At 45.7% G+C, this 22,981-nt stretch overlaps 2 protein-coding genes across 4 annotated transcripts in view; one reads left to right on the forward strand and one right to left on the reverse strand.

Moving 5' to 3' along the window:
- eno4 (enolase 4) overlaps nt 1–16,189 on the forward strand; it is a 27,148-nt gene extending 10,959 nt beyond the window's left edge. Inside the window, exons 8-14 of one of the 3 annotated variants that reach the window (XM_042065473.1) lie at nt 5,848–6,012; nt 7,885–8,010; nt 8,218–8,416; nt 9,831–9,892; nt 12,696–12,838; nt 15,673–15,787; nt 15,818–15,871. In XM_042065473.1, coding sequence (XP_041921407.1) covers nt 5,848–6,012; nt 7,885–8,010; nt 8,218–8,416; nt 9,831–9,892; nt 12,696–12,838; nt 15,673–15,748 — 771 coding nt within the window. In that variant the 3' untranslated portion in view covers nt 15,749–15,787; nt 15,818–15,871. Of the gene's footprint in view, nt 1–5,847; nt 6,013–7,884; nt 8,011–8,217; nt 8,417–9,830; nt 9,893–12,695; nt 12,839–15,672 lie in introns of all 3 variants that reach the window. The other 2 variants (XM_042065472.1, XM_042065474.1) reach the window with 2 other exon arrangements.
- A 643-nt stretch (nt 16,190–16,832) lies between these two features.
- shtn1 (shootin 1) overlaps nt 16,833–22,981 on the reverse strand; it is a 52,829-nt gene continuing 46,680 nt past the window's right edge. Inside the window, 1 exon segment of the mRNA XM_042065475.1 lies at nt 16,833–17,725. Coding sequence (XP_041921409.1) covers nt 17,724–17,725 — 2 coding nt within the window. The 3' untranslated portion in view covers nt 16,833–17,723.

A 22,981-nucleotide genomic window follows, 5' to 3' on the forward strand; every position in this document is an offset into this window, starting at 1 on the left:
GAAAATCAGAGGTTTACAGGCCACGGTGGCCTTGGTGCCCCCTTCTTTCAATATTCTGCTTTGCGTCCTACTAATTTTTATTTAGCCTGTGGCCTGTCAAAATAATCTTAGCATTCACAGCGCAAACTAATTTAGTCATTTACGCAGTGGAGAAAGTGACAGCGCAAGAAAGAAAGTGGGTCCAAATTCAGCTATTCTCAGTTGAACTACTCGCGAACGAGCCTACTCATCACACAGACATCACAAGTAGCCAATCACATCACATGAAAGAGCTTTTTCTCAGCTTTTAAACGATGTTAGCCGATAATTGCGGCGTTGAACGGTTCGCGAGAAAAGTAAATAATATAATTCAATTTAATCATACATTCTACTGAAGGTTTTGCGTCCCATGATCTCCATACCCATTCATCTCGGTGTAATACTTTACGAACCCTTCTTTTAACACATGACAACCCATATATCAGAATAAACAGCAGACCTTACCGAACACAAAGGTGTAAAGCAGTCCCCTGTACAGTTAGCCGTTCCAGAGTAATCCAGTTTTGAATTTGCAGTAAAGTTCGACATACATGGATGTCTCCAAATTTGGGCTTTAAGTTTTACAATGTGTTTAAATTGTTCCACATGATTTCATAACGGGCCAAATACAAAATAAATGTTACAAATATCGCCTATATATTGATAAATCAGAGGACAGCTGACTAAGAGTTTGTAAAAGTAGCCTTAATGATCACAAAATGCTAAACATGCATCTAGGCTATTTGAGTTTCTTAAAGCTGAGCTGTGCTTAAATTGTTCAATACATGATTTCATAACAGGCCAAATATAAAATAAATGTTATATATAGCCTAGATATCTGTAAATATTAGATAGTCAGATGATTTACAGTTCTATGTAATATGTCATGTTTTCATTTCATGTTTTTGTAATGTTTCATACAGTGATGCAGGTCTACTGCAGTGAATAGGCTAAATACAACTTTGATCATTTTTATAGCCTACTACTAATAGTTAACTTTGGCCTTGGTGCCCTGACATGTGGCCTTTGTGCCCCCCACCAAATATGCCCAACTGAAGGCCAAGTGGCCTTGCCCCCAGAATGGTGAAATTCCGAGCCTGATCACATCCCTGCCCTGTTTATTTCAAAAATATTTCCCAACCAGCAGTGCTCAGTATGACTGGATTATGAATCCATTTAATGCAGCATGTTGGTATTTCATTGAATATATTGTATAATGCTGTAAAATATTGGCCTATGCTTCCTAATATGTTGCTGGAAAACAGAAATATGTGTGTTTCATTTACAATGGCACATTATGTATTTATTTATTATTATATCTGTAGAACCAGCTGATTTTAACTCTGCTGACGAGGATATATTTAGAACTTGTCATTATTTCAATAAATTTGACAATTTTAAGCTTGACCTACAACTTTCTTAGAGCGATGAGGGACAGGTTGGGCTTGAAAATGCCCCCTTGATCAAAGTGGGGAATGAAAGAAAAAGTTTGAGAACCACTGGTTTAGACCACCCCAGTGTGGAAGTAGACCTGCATTTGATGGGTCTGTTTAGACCATCCCAGTGTGGAAGTAGACCTGCATTTGATGGGTCTGTTTAGACCATCTCAGTGTGGCCGTGAGGGTGATTTAGCGATTGATGAACTAACAATTAGCTGCTGATGAAGTGTTAGCAGCTAATAGAGGCCTGGGCCCGGCCCCCACACACACACACACACACACACACACACACACACACACACACACACACACACACACACACACACACACACACACACACACACTAGGGCAGCTCTAATCCCTTCTAACCCCCCGGCCAGACAGCGGCTCAGAGGCCCCGTCCACCTTCACCAGGGCCTGCCATGACAGCTGGCCGAAGCCCCCGACAGACATGTTGTGACACCAGTGCAGTGGTTTAGCTAAAGCACTAATGTAGCCATGTTGCCACACAGAGAGAGAGAGAGAGGGAGAGAGAGAGAGGGGGGAGAGAGAGAGGGAGAGGGAGAGGGAGGCACAGAGGGCAACCACTAATGTAGCCATGTTGCCACACAGAGAGAGGGAGAGAGAGAGGGAGAGAGAGAGAGAGGGAGGGGGGGGAGAGACTTTAAGGTTCCTTTATTGACAGTCAAAAAAGAAAACCAGGTAACATTAAAACCAACCCATAATAAAATCTCCCTTCACCCCCCCACCCCACCCCCCCCAAACTCACATCCACAAAATATTCAAAAACAAATTACCACAAAAAAAAAGAAAAACAAAAGAAAAAAACAAGAAAAAACAAAATAAAACAATCAACCAGACAGACAGACCAACCTAGCTATCAATCACCCATCATACGGCTCAAAACTTGAACAGTAATTCCCCTCCTTCATCCAGTGCACAAATACAACCCTCAACCCCCCATGTTCCATTAAAAGTTTCAAGATCACCAATTAGCTGGTAATACTTGTACTCAATTCTCAGCCTTGTGGCCAAGGATAGTTTTACGAAGGCACCGGCTCTGTTAAGCCTGTCCCCTTCACCCTGTTCCTCCGGGACAGCAACACAGCCATCTTAGCCTGTCCGAAAAGAAAATTCAGAAGAACCACATGAGCCTTCCTAGCCACAGAGTATTTGGGACCAAAAATATATAAAAAAAAATAAAATGAACAAGCCCCACGAAAAAAAAAATTCCCCAATCTCCCTCACCACTCCTTCACTAAATCAAACAACCCCCTCAGCCTAGAGCATTCTACAAACAAATGTGGCAAAGTTTCATTCTCCCCACAGAAAACGCACCCTTCCCCTACCCCTGGCTCTAAGTGTGCTCTGTGTCTGTTCATAGCTATTGCACCATGTACAACTCTCCACTGGAGATCACCCATTCTTTTTTGAATGGGACACTTGTACATAGACCGCCAACTGCCTTTCGGAGAAGAACCCGGCCCCAAAAAAACCCACCACCTCGACTCCCTCACACCAGAGAGGGCCTGAAGATTCCTGACTTTCACACAGAAGTGATAGAGTGCCTTCTTGCTTGCACTCTCAAAAAACTCCAGCTGTGGTGTCGCGAAGCTGAGAAGCACACCTTGGCCCTCACACCACTGTCCGACTGCGGGTCTCCCCCGCAGCTCCGGGAACCAGTCCAGCTCACCTGTGAACTCCATCGGGGACAGGAGACAATGTTTTGCATCCTCAGGGATAATCCTGTGAATGTCCGTCATCACCTTTGAAACAAGCCGGACTGAAAAAATCCCCAAAAGTCCTGCCACCTCCTCTGCAGAGCGCCAGGAGTCCACCAGCACTAAATCCTTGAGCTTCATGATTCCAGCCCGAAGAAAACCAGCCCTCAAAGTGGGGGACAGCAATGCCACCACTGGTAGAGCTGCATTGTGGAAAAGTGGTTCCTCTCCCACCCACATACTGGGTACAATGACCCTTCCCCTGAGTGCTTAACATTTTCCAAGTCCGTAGGACTGACTGGTAGAAAGGGGTCAGCCCTGAAAGACCCCCCGAGTCCGTTTTAAATTATAGGGGAGTTTTGGAGCATCACACTCTCTCCCACACCACAAGGCTTCGCTCTTAGTCCAATTTAGCTTAGCAGAAGATGCCCTCTCAAACACTGCCAATGCCTGACGAACAGAGCTCATATCGTCATTATTGCAAACCATAATAGTCACATCATCTGCATATGCTGAGAGCTTTACAGGCTCTTCCAACATCCCAACCCTAAAACCACCCAACCTTTGTCTAAGTAGACATAGCAAAGGCTCAATTGATATAGAGTATAACAACCCTGAGAGAGGGCAACCCTGTCTAATACACCTCCCAACCTGAATGGGTGTGCTCAGACCCCCACCAACCATAACCATACACACAGCTTTAGCATACAGGAGTCTCACCCAGGATATAAAACATTCCCCAAACCCAAAAGCCTTTAGCGTGCTAAAAAGAAAACGATGGTCAACGCGATCAAACGCTTTTTCTTGGTCTAGTGACAGCATCCCAAGGTTTTGATTATGACCTTTTAGCTAGGTCTAAAAGGTCACAGATTAAGAACAAGTTATCTTGTATTGTTCGACCCTGAATACAGTAGGACTGATCCTTATCAATTATAGTGTCCATGTGTTCCCCAAGTCTATTTGAAATCACTTTTGATAGAATCTTATAGTCCGTACATAGTAAAGCCATAGGTCTCCAATTGGCGAGCAAACATAAGTCCTCCTTCTTTGGTAGAAGTGTCAGGGCCGCCCATCGACAGCTCTCGGAGAGCGATCCATCCCTGATCCACTCCTGCAGCACTTCAAAGAAGTCGTTCCCAATCATCCCCCAAAAAGCCTTACAAAAGTCTGCAGGAAGACCGTCCATGCCTGGGGCTCGACCTATAGACAGCTGCTGTACAGCAGCAGTCACTTCCTGAAAAGTTATAACAGAGTCCAATATCCGTCTCTGCTCCGCGCTGATTTGCGGTAGATTCTGTAGCATCTCATCCCCACTCCGTACATCCACCTCCTCCGCTGAATACAAATCAGTGTAAAAACGAACAGCTAACCTGCGCATCTCTGACGGATCAGAAGTGCTGCCGCCCTCAGGAGTTTTGAGACTGAGCATCTGTTTATTCTGCCCAGTCTTCCCCTCCAACCCAAAAAAGAAAGATGTAGGCCCATCAACATCCCTCAAAGTGAGAAATCTGCTTCTGACCAAAGCCCCTTTAACCCTTTCTTGTAAAAAAGAACCCAGCTCGTGCCGTTTAGACTTTATAGCCTCATTTAAAGAAGACTCATTATTTCCTGCAAATTGTTGTTCCAAAAGTAAAATCTCCCCCTCCAAAAATGTTAAAGAATTCTTAACAGTTGAGAACTTCTGCTCCTCCAGTGAGAGAGGGGGGGGGGCTTCACTGCGCGGAGGGCAGCCTCTAACATAGTCACTAACGGAGAGAGAGAAAGAGTGTGCAGTGGTGATTATTAAAGCGGTCATGTGACATGATAACTCTACAATGTGGGGTCCGTGTGGCCTAGTTTTTGAGAGCGGCCGCAGCCCAGAGAGCACTAGCCACACATGGGCCATGCGCGGGCCAGAGGAGCAGGGGTGAGGGCTTCATGTTGCCATTAACCTTTTATGCACATCACGAGTGGCTCCATGTATTCCTACCAAGTACCCAGGAGTGGATGAGAGTAAAATGGACTGAAGCACGTTTCAAGAAGATCACTAACGCACAAGAGTTACTCATGCTGTGGTGCAGGGCATCAGATAGGAGGGGTTCTGGTCTGTGTGGTGCAGGGCATCAGATAGGAGGGGTTCTGGTCTGTGTGGTGCAGGGTATCAGATAGGAGGGGTTCTGGTCTGTGTGGTGCAGGGCATCAGATAGGAGGGGTTCTGGTCTGTGTGGTGCAGGGTATCAGATAGGAGGGGTTCTGGTCTGTAGTCTGTGTGGTGCAGGGTATCAGATAGGAGGGGTTCTGGTCTGTAGTCTGTGTGGTGCAGGGTATCAGATAGGAGGGGTTCTGGTCTGTGGTCTGTGTGGTGCAGGGTATCAGATAGGAGGGGTTCTGGTCTGTGGTCTGTGTGGTGCAGGGTATTAGATAGGAGGGGTTCTGGTCTGTGGTCTGTGTGGTGCAGGGTATTAGATAGGAGGGGTTCTGTTTCACACATCCACACACAGGAGCCCACCACACCATTATAATGGAAGGCTTCTGTACTGAGAGGTTTCAGTTTGGTTATTATTATTTCTATACAATTAATTATTATGTCTTTTGTTCTTTCATTCATTCAGCCCCCCCCCCACCCCCGGTGGTGTTTCCTGTGATTGATTATTGTTCTCCGTCCACTCTCCTCTCTCCACCACCCCCAGACCCTGGTGTTTCCTGTGACCGATGGCGGTGCGTTGCTGGTGGGCTTCGACCGTGTGGAGCAGCCACTGGACGTCCTGATGGAGGCATGCGCCAACCTGCAACTCACGCCAGGGACGGACGTCCACTTCGCCCTCAGCTGCGCTGCCCACACGCTCCTGGACTATGTGAGTGCCCACACTCCCACAGCCCTTACAAAAAAGAACTATCAAGTAATATGTGTATGTAATAGTGCTCATTAATTAAGCATTAATACATACGTAATATGTGTATGTATTAGTGCTCATTAATTAACCATTAATACAGAAGTCCTATGTGTATTAGTAGGGGTGTCACGATTTCGATTTTATATCGAAATCGATCGAAATGACATCTCAATCTCGAACTTCGAACTCAAAAGTAGAATCAACGATGCAGCCACACCCCCAATGTCACGTCCAGCATGTATGCCAAGACACACACACACACACACACACACACACACACACACACACACACACGTCACGTCCAGCATGTATGCCAAGACGCACAAACACACATGCACGTGCTGAATTGCGGGGTCAACACTCCTCTAAGTTTAGGCTGCAGCCAGTTAAAATATACACCGAAACTAACGAAAGCCACTCTTGCTACTCTGAAATCACCGGTGTGGAAGTATTTTCTCGTTCATTCACGTCAATTAACACTAACTTAGCCTACTCAACTTAGCAAGTAAAAAGATGATCTAGTTACAAATTACTTTAAGGCTTAAAATGCACATTGATAAACATTCCATAAACACTGTCCTTGGGTCTCTTCGGAGTGTGCTGAAACAATGAAATTATCATGCTGTGTTGTTTCATTTCACTATGTTTACGTCTTTGTTTAACCTAATGTTTGTTCTGTTTACATTACAACCTCGCGGTAAAGTATAAAGTATATATACTCTTTTGATCCCATGAGGGAAATTTGGTCTCTGCATTTATCCCAAACCGTGAATTATTGAAACACACTCAGCACACAGTGTACACACAGTGAGGTGAAGCACACACTAATCCCGGCGCAGTGAGCTGCCTGCAACAACAGCTGCGCTCGGGGAGCAGTGAGGGGTTAGGTGCCTTGCTCAAGGGCACTTCAGCCGTTCCTACTGGTCGGGGTTTGAACCAGCAACCCTCCGGTTACAAGTCCGAAGCGCTAACCAGTAGGCCACGGCTGCCCCATTTGACACATTTATTAGATCTTTATTCAGCAATTTCTTATTCTTACTTAATAGGTGATTTATTCTTGGTAAATCCTTAAAGGATAATTCCGGTATTTAGCACTTTGAGTCCCTTTTCTTGTTTGTTTTGGATGAACTAGAGTGGTGGACACTGAAATGTTGACGATGGGTCCGGTCTTTCTGATTCGTTTTGAATCGCCTTTGACTGCTTCAGAGTGTCTGGCTATGGGCATGCACAAACATGTCCTTAAAACAACCCTTAACGTTCGTTTTTCAAAACTGTGCAACTCACCGAGTGGTTAGTGGTGTTCGTTGATTATTAAAAGGTAGCGCAGTAATATCAACGAGCAATGAGTCTTCCAACAGAAATCAATTGGATTTTACAAAATGGCAAATAAAACACAACAGAAACTGTATTTTGCTACACTACTTGTTTTGGAACATCAAATATCGCAAACACTCTGCGGAGTTAGTTCTCCGCGAACATAGTGTGGAACTGGACGTGAGCTTGGTGAAGGAAACGGTGCAAACAGTCTGCGGAGTTAGTTCTCCGCGAACATACAGTGGAACTGGACGTGAGCTTGATGAGGGCAACAATGCAATTACCGTTGCAATGGAATGGTAACACCAAATCGTTCAAATTTAACTGTTCAACTGTTTAACTGTCCATATAAATAAACGTGACTTGACTTGACTAACTGTTCAAAGAAAACATTTTCACCACGAACGTTCGCCACTGTTTGCCAAATTTGAACGCACCTCTGGTGTTACACTGTTGGTAGAGAGAATAAAGTGTGCTTCTCTATTTTTTGTGTGTGTGTATGTGTGTGTGTGCTATCAGTCTAAGGGGAAGTATGAGATTGTAGCGGGCACCTTGAAGGCTCCAGGGGAGCTGATTGAGGTGTATGAGTCGCTGATCAGCAGATATCCAGGCATCTGTGCCCTCATCGACCCCTTCAGGAAAGAGGTCAGAGACACACACAAACTGCACCTGTTAGAATAGACATATACACTGACGTGTGTGTGTGTGTGTATGTATGTATGTGTGTGCGTGTGCATTTTGATGTATTTGTTTGTGTGTGTATGTACATGATTGAGGGTGTATAGTTTGTGTATAATTGTGTATCTGTAGGATAGGTTCATTGGACGTGTGTGTGTGTGTGTGTGTGTGTAGGACCTGGAACAGTGGGATAAACTGAGCTGTGCCCTGATTGGTCAGCCCTGCTGTCTGATCGCTGATGCTGCCTTCTGCTCCCCTCCTCGTCTCTATGGTGACAAGAGGCTCCTCCCACCAGGGGTCGCGGGGGTTATCCTGAAACACGTGAATGAGACCACCATCACTGATCTCCTCTGCGCCACCTCAGAGGGCCGAGGTGAGAGGTCAACACGTAGCCGTGAGCCCAGCATTCCATGCACTGACCTTGACCATGAGTATGACCTTGTTCCCGTGTGCAACCTCGCTCTGAACTTTAATTCACTCATTCCCTCATACCCTTCAAGTTGAATGTCAAGTTAGCCGATGTGGCCACCAGCTGACGATCGGTCAGCCAGGGATGGAACTTGCCGTTTGCGGTCAGCCCAGGTGCATTTTGCATGGTTTCACAGCAGTAATATGGAAACACACACACACACACACACACACACACACACACACACACACACACACCATCAGGGGAAGCGTTTAACACACACACACCATTAAATCTCAGAGCAAATTGCTCAGGATGGGCCTAAGAAATGGCAGGAACTTTGCACACAATCATAGAGTTGGAGCGTGCAAAGTGGAACTGTGTGTGTGTGTGTGTGTGTGTGTGTAATATGTCTACAGTGATATTTATGGAAAGTGCTTGTTTGAGGTGTATCAGGCAGACTGTACACACACACACACACACACACACACACACACACACACACACACACACACACACACACTGTAATCAGTCTCTCTGCCACCACATGTTATTCCTCCCTCAGCCCCAGTGCCACTCAGCCAATCCCTACGCCGTGTCAATCAGATGCCACTCAGCCAATCCCTACGCCGTGTCAATCAGATGCCACTCAGCCAATCCCTACGCCGTGTCAATCAGATGCTAACTTGGGCAAAACAGGCCTTTAACACTACAGATGTGTATGGAAATGTGTGTGTTTGTGTGTGTGTGTGTGTGTGTGTGTGTTTGTCAGTAAGTGAGTAAGAGAGAGTTTAATGCTTAATGGATTAGTCGGGCTCGGCTCCAAACCGGGGCTTTGGGCTCCTTGGAGCGCTGGCTGTCTATGGAACATTAGATCAGTGGGGAGCGCGCTCACTTACTGACAAACACACACACACACACACTCGATTCCTCTGCAGCACAGCCAGCCGTGCACTGATTGGATTACACAGCCAGGGCACTGTTAATGACATCACATCACGCAACGGAAAACACACCTCAGTGCTCCCTCTCCACACGCAACACACACCAGGACACACACCTCACCACCTTAAACGCAAAACACACCTCACCACCTTAAACGCAAAATTCTTGAATTTCCCCTGGGGATCAATAATATATCTATCTATCTATCTATCTATCTACACCTCATTGTCTTAAACGGAACGCCCCCCCCCAACACCTTCTATCCCCAACCATCTATCCTGTTCTGGTTTTAGAACCGTAGCTTTCATCCAGGTAGAGCAGCTGACCCAGTCAACCAAACTAAAATGAAACAGCAAGTGTTTATCCCATAGGTGTTTCCTGCACTTGATGTACATTATCTAAGTGTGTGTGTCTGTGTGTGTGTTTACTCCAGATTCCACCACCATTCTGGAGCAGTCTGGGACAGAGTGGTGTGATGACTACTTCGTAGATCTGGTGAGACCTTCATGTCCTCTTGTGTCTGTCTGTCTGTCCCACCGTCTGTCTCTCTGTCTGTCTGTCTCTTTTTATACAACAGTAGGGCCGGTCGACCTATACAGTCCCTCCAGGAATTCGCGGTTGCGATCGCAACAATTAACGCAAATTCAGCAAATCCCCGCGAATTCTGGGCAGAATTCTCGCAATTTTGTCCAAACACCGCAACTTTTTTGCAAATTTGACCAATTATCGTAGTTTCCCCGTGAAGTTTCACCTACCACAACAGTCCCTCGTGCAGAATATTGAGCCAGATGCCACACTCACTTCTGCAGACACCAGAGACTGCCCTAACCTGTTCGTTCCTCTGCAGTTTTGATGACAATAACTAGAAGGCTAACGTTAATGATCTGCTTACTTGCATCTCTCAACCTGGTGTTGCTAACCTACCTAGGCTATGAAAGTAAGTTAATTAAGGCCTACATGGTTTACTGACATTTGAGTAGGCTATGCAACCCATTGCTTGGGTCATGTTTGCTAGCTTGTGGGCTTAGTTTGAATAGTGCTACCAAAATCATAGAAATGAATACCATTGTAAGACATTTACCCCTTCTATGATCTAAGAATGATTTCATTCGAGTTATTTTTTAACATTTAACATTCAGAAGACATCCCGAATTGCATCCACATATCGCAATGCAAAAAGTTATTTACACTCGTAGCCGAACACAGTGAGATGGAAGCCTTCCAATCCAGTCAGAAATGTAGGCTACTTAAAGTGGCAGGCAGTCAATTAGACACACCACCAATGTAATGACATTAAAGAGAAGTGTAGTCAAATAGTTTAAATCAATATGAAATTACTAGATACTTACTTGGCTATTAGTAGCCTAACTATGCAGGTCACAGACTATGCAATATTAAAAAGATATGAACTTAATATGAGTTAACAAATACTTTACTACTTTGATTTTCTGTAATCCTTACTATTTACCTTTATTTATCCTTTTTTAATAAGCATCAAGATGATCAGTGTGATTTTGGTCGTACTAACCTTAATTGCCCTCAATTAAAAATAATTATTTTTTTGCAATTTTCACTTTCTCTAGCAATTTCTCCGCAACAAACAGCTAAAAACACTGCAAACATCGCAATTTTTTAGAAAAGTTGTCGCGAAATCAGGCATTTTAGGTCGCAACAATCTCAAAAAATCCTGGAGGGACTGTATTTATCCATTTTGATTGGACAAGAGGCATTCTATGAGTCATCACGAGTACATTGCCGCTCAAGACTTTTTACTGCTAGTAATCACTCCGCGAATGATACATTGTAACCGTTAACACTACGACATTTTCAACATAACATTTGACATTTAACAAGGAGACAAAGAACCACAAAGATCCCCTGGAGCGAACGAAGGACAGCCGTGGCCTACTGGTTAGCGCTTCGGACTTGTAACCGGAGGGTTGCCAGTTCGAACCCTGACCAGTAGGAACGGCTGAAGAGGTACGAGGCCGAAGGCAACCGAAGGCTCCTCTTCCTCACCTCCTCAGCCTGCTCCTCTTCCTCACCCTGCTCCTCTTCCTCCTGGCGCGGGTGTGTTAATGACGCTGGGTGCGCACTGTAACACCCTGCTGTGAAACCCTTCCATTCTGTTCCATCCTCATGCCTCCCTTAGAGTGCACATCCTGTGTGGAGGCGTACTGCTTCCCTGGGGTTATATGCTATAAAATGCTATAATGCATTTAGCATTCAGGTTGTTGATGGTAAAGTTGAGATTCAGATAATCAGAACGCTCATTCAGACACCTGGTGGATTGAAAGGGCATTTTGACGAGGCAGGCGTCAGAACTCGGTCATCACCAAATGTCTGTCACAGAGGCAGTGTGTCTGATTGGACAGATCTGATGATGTGATGATGGGCTTTTGGGCGAGTGCTCGAGATGGCTGGCGTGGCATTCAGAAGCTTTAAAATAAATCTGCTCTCTAATGAAAATAAGTACCAGTCATTATACATTCCACACCTGTCTACTGATGGATGCCCACTAAACAAATACGCTTCACACACACGCACACATACACCACCATGTCCAAGGTTATCCCTGACTTCAGGTTTTTTATGTGAATGTGTGTTTGTGAGGATCACTGTTAACATGTAGATAGAGAAGACTGGACATATGGCTGTGTGTGTGTGTGTGTGTGTTGATTCTGTTGTTTTATGTGTGTATGTGTGTGTGTGTGTGTGTGTGTGGCTGTGTGTGTGTGTTGATTCTGTTGATTCGTGTGTGTGTGACTGTTTGTGTTGATTCTGTTGATTCATGTGTGTGTGTCTTGATTCTGTTGATTCATGTGTGTGTGTTTGATCATGTGTTGATTCTGTTGATTCGTGTGTGTGTGTGTGTGTGTGTGTGTGTTGATTCATGTGTACAGTACCTATAAAAAGTATTCACCCCTCTTGGATATTTTTTACCCTTTTGAATATTATGAATATTTTTGTAATCACTTATTTTGCATGTATTTTAAATTCATTAGCATTGCTTTGTAGAAATGTGGACTCCCTTTGACATTAAAGAGTTTTTCTGTACATTATTGTAAAAAAGGCCAAATTAAATTGGCCAAGATTCCATTTATAAAAGCAATAAAAGGGGAAATATCTAAGGGGTACTGTTTGTGCGTGTGTGTTGTTCTACGGTTGTGGTTTTATTCATTAACCTGAGTGTGCATTTTTGTTTATGCTTGTTCTCAGATATGTGTGCATTGATTTGATATTGTGTTTTTCTGTGTGTGTGTGTGTGTGTGTGTGTGTGTGTGTGTCCACTCTTCAGGCTGTGGGTCTGGGCGTTAAGTTTGTGAAGCTGGGCGGCCTGATGGGAGGAGTCCGTCTGGCGCGCTACAACCGCCTGATGATGCTGGAGGAGGAGCTGACCAGGCAGGGCATTCTGGGTAAGCTGACCAGGCAGGGCATTCTGCAAACTGTACGCATTTTGCGTAGCAACCACGCATTTTCAGATCAAAATACGCCGCTACGTTTTTTTACTTAAAACTACGCAAAACGAGCACACACACACACACACACACACACACACACACACACACACACTACGCAAAGCGAGCAGACATCCAACCTCTCCGGAAAGCTCCTGGAGCATGTGAATCTCCCGCTAATATATTTCATGTGAGGATGAGATACAGAGAGAAAGTGACCAGTGAGAATGACAGGCAAAGCATAGTGGCCTCTCTTTGTTATTTTTTCTTCCAACAACGGTGGGTTAAATGAAAGACTTGATGAGGTGAGTTTAACAAGTGTTCACTCGCAAATTTGCGTTCCCCTAGCTGCCATTTTGCTGTGAAACTAAAAATAGTGTGATTGTAAATTCACCTAGGCCTAATAGTTTAACTGTGTCTTGGAAAGTTATTACTTGTTCACAAGTTGTTTCAGTTAGCATATTTTCAATGTGTCGCTGATGGTCAAAGTTTTCATAACTAAGGTGCTAATGGAGCGCGGACCTTTCCAAGGCAAAAAGCAGCCATTAACGAGTCTGAAAGTGGACCAAGGCGATATTTTGAGCTGCTCATTAATGAGTGTTCAATTTATTTTTTTCTTTGAAGCATATGGATCCTTCTTCTTGATTATTGGCGTGAGAACAAATAATAGGCTTATAGACGGACATACTTACTTACTTACTTACTTACTTACTTAATTACTGACTTACTGACTTACTTACTTACTTACTTACTTACTTACTTACTTACTTAATTAATCAATCAATCCCCAGGGGAAATTCAAGGTCTCAGCAGCATACAGACTACACATTCTTTAACAGCAGAAAAAGTAATTATGACCGCCGCTAGCGAAGCGGTCATATAGGGATTGTCAAAGTTTTTGGTCAACGATACCCGGGACACCGAACCACCGGGGCACATGAAATTTGGTGGGTATGTAGCCCCACTAGACTTTTACGAAACAAATTTGTTTCGTCCCCGGGGGCCACTCCCCCCCCCCCCCCCCCCCCGTGCTGGGCCCCCCGAACCGCAAAAAAAGCAGTTTTTCCTAAATAACTACCTGAACCGTGGCACTGAGGATGAAGAATCTTTTATGGTATGTTGGTCTCAAGGGCCCACATCAACCTGGCTCATAATCACTCATTTGTGATTTGCACCCCCACCCCCCGGTAAAAAATGAAAATGCAATATTATTCTGCTTTAATCGCCCCTATCTTCAGTTAAGATGTTCAGAACCGCACCAAATTTTATGTGTATGATTGACCTGGCATTCTCTGGGGGTATGCCAAGTTTCGTAGAATTTCATCCATGGGGGGTTCTAAAAAAAATTAGGTTATGTGTACATTTAGTGACTGTACACTCATTGGCCTGTAGATGGCGGTGCACACATATACACATGCACACACACACAGGCACCCACATACTATCGGTATTAGAACAGCCGATACATAATTACAAATTCAGTAGGATTAAAAGAAAGCCAAAATAAATATTCATCATCATGGCTGCATTTCCAGTATTGCCGATAAGTAGTCGTTTGTCCACTAGATGGCGCATCGTTGCAGTGAGACGTAATTTTGTTGGAAGTTAAAAGTGGGTTGGAAAAACAATGGACGCTTCCTACAAGGACTGTACCGCAGAGAACGTCTAATAAGGATAGGACGATGTTCACATGAAATGTAATTCCCATTTCTTCTTGAAGCCAAAATAAATCTGAGGATGTTTATCGGACATGCTTGGTTTTTACTGCAGGTACGTTAATCTTATAATATCAATAAGGACCTAGGTAATGTTACCGTTAGCGTTAGTTGAGTGATGGAGGCCAATTTGATTGCATTTGTAGAAAACTATAAATGCGGTTATACCAAGCAAATTGATAGCAGCACTGTAATTGTATCTTTCGACTGTCATTTGTTGCACGTGCTACAAAATCATTCTGTGCAATGGAAGATTTACCAACGTTACACCGGTCTGATACAGTTTTGCCTATACATGCGTGAGACTGAGACGCCTGTTTATTTTGTTTTAAGTGCGTGCAGGGTGTGAGAGGGAAATCGATGTGCTTTGATTCCAGCTTGGTAGTTGTAGTCTGTGAAATTAAAAAGCACGTGTGTGTGAATGACACCTTCATTTCATTATGGCTGCTTTAGCAAAACACCTTAAGCTACTGTGTAGTGGGTCCCATTTAGATGTGGCTACTTCATTCGCGCTTTCCTTGACTCATGGAGCTGCGTGAATTTTATTACAACTTTTCGCCACGATATGCCAGTTTAAGTCCGCTTGATACTGTAAGGCGTAAGCCATTGGTTTCCAAAGGAGATTTTATTTGTGTCGCCAGCATAGCCTATTGACAATTTATGTTGTAAATAGGCCTACCTTATAAGCCTACCTGTAGCTTAGGGAAGCTAACAGCTTTCTATTAGGATCTAGTTTGTTAGTTACAGTTTTGTCATAACTCCCTGATGCATTTTTGCATAGCCAGAGCGTGGATATCTCAATCGGAAAATTAAACAATATCGGGTGCCTATGGACTAGGCTGGGTGAACCCATCTGATCTGCCCGCTATTTATTTTTTGATTTCTTAAAGATTGAGCTTGGTCTGGTGAAAGCCAGATTAGCCATGGACCTCAGTTACACAATGGAAAGGAACATGAATCAGCCTATATAAGGGTTTTCAATATAGGCTATGTTTTTAATTTTATGAATGTACCTTCTGATAAGGATGCAAAGCTTTAGGATGTTTATGTGTGAATGCGTGTGTTGTGTGCCTGTTTAAAATTATTAACTGTTATGTGTTACAGGTTCAAATCAGCTGGAGTTGCCTTTGTTTGGAACCAGTGTAAGCCCTGGCTCTGAGTTACCCGAGACCGAGTGAGGAGGACTGGAGGACACACGGACACACACACACACACACGTACAAACACGCGCACACACACACACACGTACACACGCACGCACACACGTACCCGCACGCACGCACATGCACACACACGTACCCACGCACACACACACGTGCGTACACGTACACACACATACGCACACGTACAGTACGCACGCACGCACACACACATGCGCATGCACACGCGCACGCACGCACCCACACACACCACGTACGCACGCACACAGTTGTTCACTGCAAGAAGATACAACAAATAATTACTAGAAGACACTTTTGTACAATTTAATTATATTTTGTGCATTTACATTTTTTCCACAAAATCAGAAAATGTGTCTGGCTCATTGTTTTTGATGAAATTAAATAAGAAAAGAAACAAAAGTTTTTGATTACATTTATTTAACATTATATCAAGTACATAAAAGGACAGTATGTAGGAAATAATGGAAAATAAACTGTAACCATTCCAAAAATGATCACCATATGTTGTCAGAGAGTAAGGAAACACGATGAATTGAAGTAATGGTTTATTTGACATTACTATAACCTGTAAAACCCTGTAAAACCCATGAAAAAAAATGAGTTACGGGGCGTAATCTCCTGGAATTTTCGTTTATGTTTTGAACGATTAATTCTAGAATAGCGTATTAATAATGGGCTGGCGTGTCCTCCTATTTGCGTTGCCAAATTAGCAAAGGCCAACTGTCAACTTACTGTCAGTTGTAGTCATGAACGCCTACGAGAGGCAGGCACATTTCCAAAATTAAAACAAGACACAAATTAAGTGGACATCGGTGGAGCATGCTGATATGGCGACGTCTTCATCAAACAAAGAATATCAAGTCTGACGCAGAGCTGGCCATATTTCTCCACAACAGGTAGCCTAGGCTAAACTTCATCTGCATCGTAACTTCAGCTAAATATGTTACGTTGGTTAGAGAGGTATTTTTTTGTTTTCACTGTTTCCGTAATGTGTAGCTGGGTCATGGTTGGAGAAACGTTAAAGCAGCTGCAGGTCAACTAACGTTAGCTAAGTCTTCATTACATCTGGCAACCCAGAAGAGGCTCGCGTCTGGTAGTCTTGAGAACGTTCACCAGTGTTTTGATTTTGACGTTCGGTAATAATCCTACAAATCGCTCCTTTAAAGACTTAAAGACTGACAACAAAATGTCATTAAAAATCTGATATCACATCACTGAAGTGCTTTTTAAAATCAAGCCTGTAGGTTCTAGTGGTTTTAGAATAGCTAAGGGGCATTGTTAGGTTGTAGGTTCTAGTGGTTTTAGAACAGCTAAGGGGCATTGTTAGGTCGTAGGTTCTAGTGGTTTTAGAACAGCTAAGGGCCGTTGTTAGGTCGTAGGTTCTAGTGGTTTTAGAACAGCTATGGGGCATTGTTAGGTTGTAGGTTCTAGTGGTTTTAAAACAGCTAAGGGGCATTGTTAGGTCGTAGGTTCTAGTGGTTTTAGAACAGCTAAGGGGCATTGTTAGGCATGACTTTGGAGTGGTGTAGTATTCATGGCACAGTAATATAAAAAAAACGTCATGGGTTCAACGTGAATAGTAGCAGTTTTTTTACAATGAACACGACTCAGCCAATCATAATGAAAGAGTGGACCGATCCAGCCAATCTAGTTTAGAGTGGAGTTTTAGCCCAATCCAACTGCTCTGTTTTAGAGTGGAATTTTAGTCTGTTTAAGAGTGGAGTTTTAGAGTGGAGCTTTAGTCCTGCTCTGGGGCCCAGTCTGTGGCTTCCTTATGCTGGATTTCCATCCTCTATTTGTGTTTGTGAGGAACGGTGAAGAGGTGGCAGTCGTGCTGCTTTCCTCTCATTCAGTGTGTGTGTGTGTGTGTGTGTGTGAGACTCAGCAGGAAATCCCTGTGCTTTTCTCTCTCTTCTCTCTGTGTTCTCTCTTCTCCTTTTCTTCGGGCCTCATCCGTCCCTTTTATGTGCATTCCTGCAGCAGGTGACACACATAATGAAAAAAAGTTGTCACTCTGTCAGGCCAAAAAAACACTACACACACAGATACACACACACACACACACACAGATATACACAAACACACACACACACAGGTACACAACCACGCATACACACACAGTACACGCATACACACTCTCTCTCTGTGTGTGTGTGTCTCTGTGTGTGTGTGTGTCTCTCTCTCTCTCTGTCTGTGTCTCTGTGTGTGTGTGTGTGTGGGGGGGGGGTTGTCTAGTGATAACTGGAATGGGCTGGACGATGTCATTGTGAGGCCTCCTCGGCTGGTGTGTCCCATGCTATGGTACAGGCAGAGCAGATGGACGAGTCCGTGGAGACCTGTGTGTGTGTGTGTGTGTGTGTGTTGTGGAGGCAATCACTTTACTTCACGCAGTAGAAGCCTGCTGCCCACACATCCACACCAACGAGTGTGTGTGTGTGTCTGTCTGTCTGTGTGTGTGTGTCTGTGTTTGTTTGTGTGTTTGTTTGTGTTTAGTGCCACCTGCCATAAAAGGAATTGAATGCAGTAGTTCTTGCCACCAGGTTGTTAAGACTGGTGATGTCAAACCAGGATCACCTGACGGAGGACTCACGCAAAGAAAGGAGTCTGTGAAGGTGGGAAAACACACACACGCACACACTCACACTCACACTCACACACACACGCACACACAGATGATTGTATGGGGAAAAGAGATGGGTAAGACACAGAAAGAGATTAGTGAAAGGTACGAGAGAGAGACAGGGAAAGAGAGAAAGACATACCTGACATGCTTGCTTGTTTTGTTGATTTTTAGAAAAGCATTTAAAGCATTTGACTTTTTTCTAAAATTTTACAAAGCAGTGTAGGAGGTAAAATACATGATTTAATCAAAACCGCTCTCAAACATTCGTCATATTAAGATTACATAGGCCTGAAACTCCGTGCCTCAGGAAGCTTTGACCTTGTAGTGAATACGCGGAAAGAAAGAGCCTGCAGTACTCCCTATGCTATCAAAAGACATTTCCATAAAACTCAAATTCCAATGAAAATCTGGTGCAAAGTCTTTGACAGTGTCATCATGCCAACTGCATGGTCCAGATGTGCCTAGTGCGGTCCACTCAGTACGCTAGACTACACTGTGCCTAGTGCCTAGTGCGGTCCACTCAGTACGCTAGACTATGTGCCTAGTGCGGTCCACTCAGTACGCTAGACTACACTATGTGACTAGTGCGGTCCACTCAGTAAGCTAGACTACACGGTCCACTCAGTACGCTACACTGTGTGCCTAGTGCGGTCCACTCAGTACGCTACACTGTGTGCCTAGTGCGGTCCACTCAGTACGCTAGACTACACTATGTGACTAGTGCGGTCCACTCAGTACGCTAGACTACACTATGTGCCTAGTGCGGTCCACTCAGTACGCTACACTGTGTGCCTAGTGCGGTCCACTCAGTACGCTACACTATGTGCCTAGTGCGGTCCACTCAGTACGCTACACTATGTGCCTAGTGCGGTCCACTCAGTAGGCTACACTATGTGACTAGTGCGGTCAACTCAGTAAGCTAGACTACACGGTCCACTCAGTATGCTACACTGTGTGCCTAGTGCGGTCCACTCAGTACGCTACACTATGTGCCTAGTGCGGTCCACTCAGTAGGCTACACTATGTGCCTAGTGCGGTCCACTCAGTAGGCTACACTATGTGACTAGTGCGGTCAACTCAGTAAGCTAGACTACACGGTCCACTCAGTACGCTACACTGTGTGCCTAGTGCGGTCCACTCAGTACGCTACACTATGTGCCTAGTGCGGTCCACTCAGTACGCTAGACTATGTGCCTAGTGCGGTCCACTCAGTACGCTACACTGTGTGCCTAGTGCGGTCCACTCGGTACGCTAGACTATGTGCCTAGTGCGGTCCACTCGGTACGCTAGACTATGTGCCTAGTGCGGTCCACTCAGTAAGCTACACTATGTGACTAGTGCGGTCCACTCAGTAAGCTAGACTACACGGTCCACTCAGTACGCTACACTACACTATGTGCCTAGTGCGGTCCACTCAGTACGCTACACTACACTATGTGCTTAGTGCGGTCCACTCAGTACGCTACACTATGTGCCTAGTGCGGTCCACTCAGTAAGCTAGACTACACGGTCCACTCAGTACGCTACACCGTGTGCCTAGTGCGGCCCACTCAGTACGCTACACTGTGTGCCTAGTGTGGTCCACTCGGTACGCTAGACTATGTGCCTAGTGCGGTCCACTCCGTAAGCTACACTATGTGACTAGTGCGGTCCACTCAGTAAGCTAGACTACACGGTCCACTCAGTACGCTACACTACACTATGTGCTTAGTGCGGTCCACTCAGTACGCTACACTATGTGCCTAGTGCGGTCCACTCAGTAAGCTAGACTACACGGTCCACTCAGTACGCTACACCGTGTGCCTAGTGCGGTCCACTCAGTACGCTAGACTATGTGCCTAGTGCGGTCCACTCAGTACGCTACACTGTGTGCCTAGTGCGATCCACTCGGTACGCTACACTATGTGACTAGTGCGGTCCACTCAGTAAGCTACACTATGTGACTAGTGCGGTCCACTCAGTAAGCTAGACTACACGGTCAACTCAGTACGCTACACTACACTATGTGCCTAGTGCGGTCCACTCAGTACGCTACACTATGTGCCTAGTGCGGTCCACTCAGTACGCTACACTACACTATGTGCGTAGTGCGGTCCACTCAGTACGCTACACTGTGTGCCTAGTGCGGTCCACTCAGTACGCTACACTATGTGCCTAGTGCGGTCCACTCAGTAAGCTAGACTACACGGTCCACTCAGTACGCTACACTACACTATGTGCGTAGTGCGGTCCACTCAGTACGCTACACTGTGTGCCTAGTGCGGTCCACTCAGTACGCTACACTATGTGCCTAGTGCGGTCCACTCAATAAGCTACACTATGTGACTAGTGCGGTCCACTCGGTACGCTACACTATGTGACTAGTGCGGTCCACTCAGTAAGCTAGACTACACGGTCCACTCAGTACGCTACACTGTGTGCCTAGTGCGGTCCACTCAGTACGCTAGACTATGTGCCTAGTGCGGTCCACTCAGTAAGCTACACTATGTGACTAGTGCGGTCCACTCCGTAAGCTAGACTACACGGTCCACTCAGTACGCTACACTGTGTGCCTAGTGCGGTCCACTCAGTAAGCTACACTATGTGACTAGTGCGGTCCACTCAGTACGCTACACTATGTGACTAGTGCGGTCCACTCAGTACGCTACACTGTGTGCCTAGTGCGGTCCACTCAGTACGCTAGACTATGTGCCTAGTGCGGTCCACTCAGTACGCTACACTACACTATGTGCCTAGTGCGGTCCACTCGTTATGCTACACTGTGTGCCTAGTGCGGTCCACTCAGTACGCTACACTGTGTGCCTAGTGCGGTCCACTCAGTACGCTACACTATGTGACTAGTGCGGTCCACTCAGTACGCTAGACTACACTATGTGCCTAGTGCGGTCCACTCGGTACGCTACACTATGTGCCTAGTGCGGTCCACTCAGTACGCTACACTGTGTGCCTAGTGCGGTCCACTCGGTACGCTAGACTACACTATGTGACTAGTGCGGTCCACTCAGTACGCTACACTGTGTGACTAGTGCGGTCCACTCAGTACGCTACACTGTGTGCCTAGTGCGGTCCACTCAGTACGCTACACTGTGTGCCTAGTGCGGTCCACTCAGTAAGCTACACTATGTGACTAGTGCGGTCCACTCAGTACGCTACACTGTGTGCATAGTGCGGTCCACTCAGTACGCTAGACTGCACTATGTGCCTAGTGCGGTCCACTCAGTACGCTACACTGTGTGCCTAGTGCGGTCCACTCAGTACGCTAGACTACACTATGTGACTAGTGCGGTCCACTCAGTACGCTAGACTACACTGTGACTAGTGCAGTCCACTCAGTACGCTAGACTACACTATGTGCCTAGTGCGGTCCACTCCGTACGTTACACTGTGTGCCTAGTGCGGTCCACTCAGTACGCTACACTGTGTGCCTAGTGCGGTCCACTCAGTAAGCTACACTATGTGACTAGTGCGGTCCACTCAGTACGCTACACTGTGTGCATAGTGCGGTCCACTCAGTACGCTAGACTGCACTATGTGCCTAGTGCGGTCCACTCAGTACGCTACACTGTGTGCCTAGTGCGGTCCACTCAGTACGCTAGACTACACTATGTGACTAGTGCGGTCCACTCAGTACGCTAGACTACACTGTGACTAGTGCAGTCCACTCAGTACGCTAGACTACACTATGTGCCTAATGCGGTCCACTCCGTACGCTACACTGTGTGCCTAGTGCGGTCCACTCAGTACGCTACACTGTGTGCCTAGTGCGGTCCACTCAGTACGCTACACTATGTGCCTAGTGCGGTCCACTCAGTACGCTAGACTACACTATGTGACTAGTGCGGTCCACTCAGTACGCTAGACTACACTGTGACTAGTGCGGTCCACTCAGTACGCTAGACTACACTATGTGCCTAATGCGGTCCACTCAGTACGCTACACTGTGTGCCTAGTGCGGTCCACTCAGTACGCTAGACTACACTGTGTGCCTAGTGCGGTCCACTCAGTACGCTAGACTACACTATGTGCCTAGTGCGGTCCACTCCGTACGCTACACTGTGTGCCTAGTGCGGTCCACTCAGTACGCTACTCTGTGTGCCTAGTGCGGTCCACTCAGTACGCTAGACTACACTATGTGCCTAGTGCGGTCCACTCAGTACGCTACACTTTGTGCCTAGTGCGGTCCACTCAGTACGCTACACTGTGTGCCTACCTAGTGCGGTCCACTCAGTACGCTACACTGTGTGCCTAGTGCGGTCCACTCAGTACGCTACACTATATGCCTAGTGCGGTCCACTCAGTACGCTACACTGTGTGCCTAGTGCGGTCCACTCAGTACGCTAGACTATGTGCCTAGTGCGGTCCACTCAGTACGCTAGAATACACTGTGTGCCTAGTGCGGTCCACTCAGTACGCTACTACACTATGTGGAGGGAACATCCCACAGAAGTCTGCATGCAGGATCTATTAGAAATGCCCCCAAGGAAAGCAGCCACACATACATACAGGGCAGAATCAGACAGATCAGAAACTAACTGGCATGAAATGTTCCCATTGGCGTTAAATATACAAAAACGACTCCTACAGTTGGAAGAGTTCAAAACCCAAGA

The sequence above is a fragment of the Alosa sapidissima genome, chromosome 16 (genome assembly GCF_018492685.1).
Source record: "Alosa sapidissima isolate fAloSap1 chromosome 16, fAloSap1.pri, whole genome shotgun sequence".
Lineage (NCBI taxonomy): Eukaryota > Metazoa > Chordata > Actinopteri > Clupeiformes > Clupeidae > Alosa > Alosa sapidissima.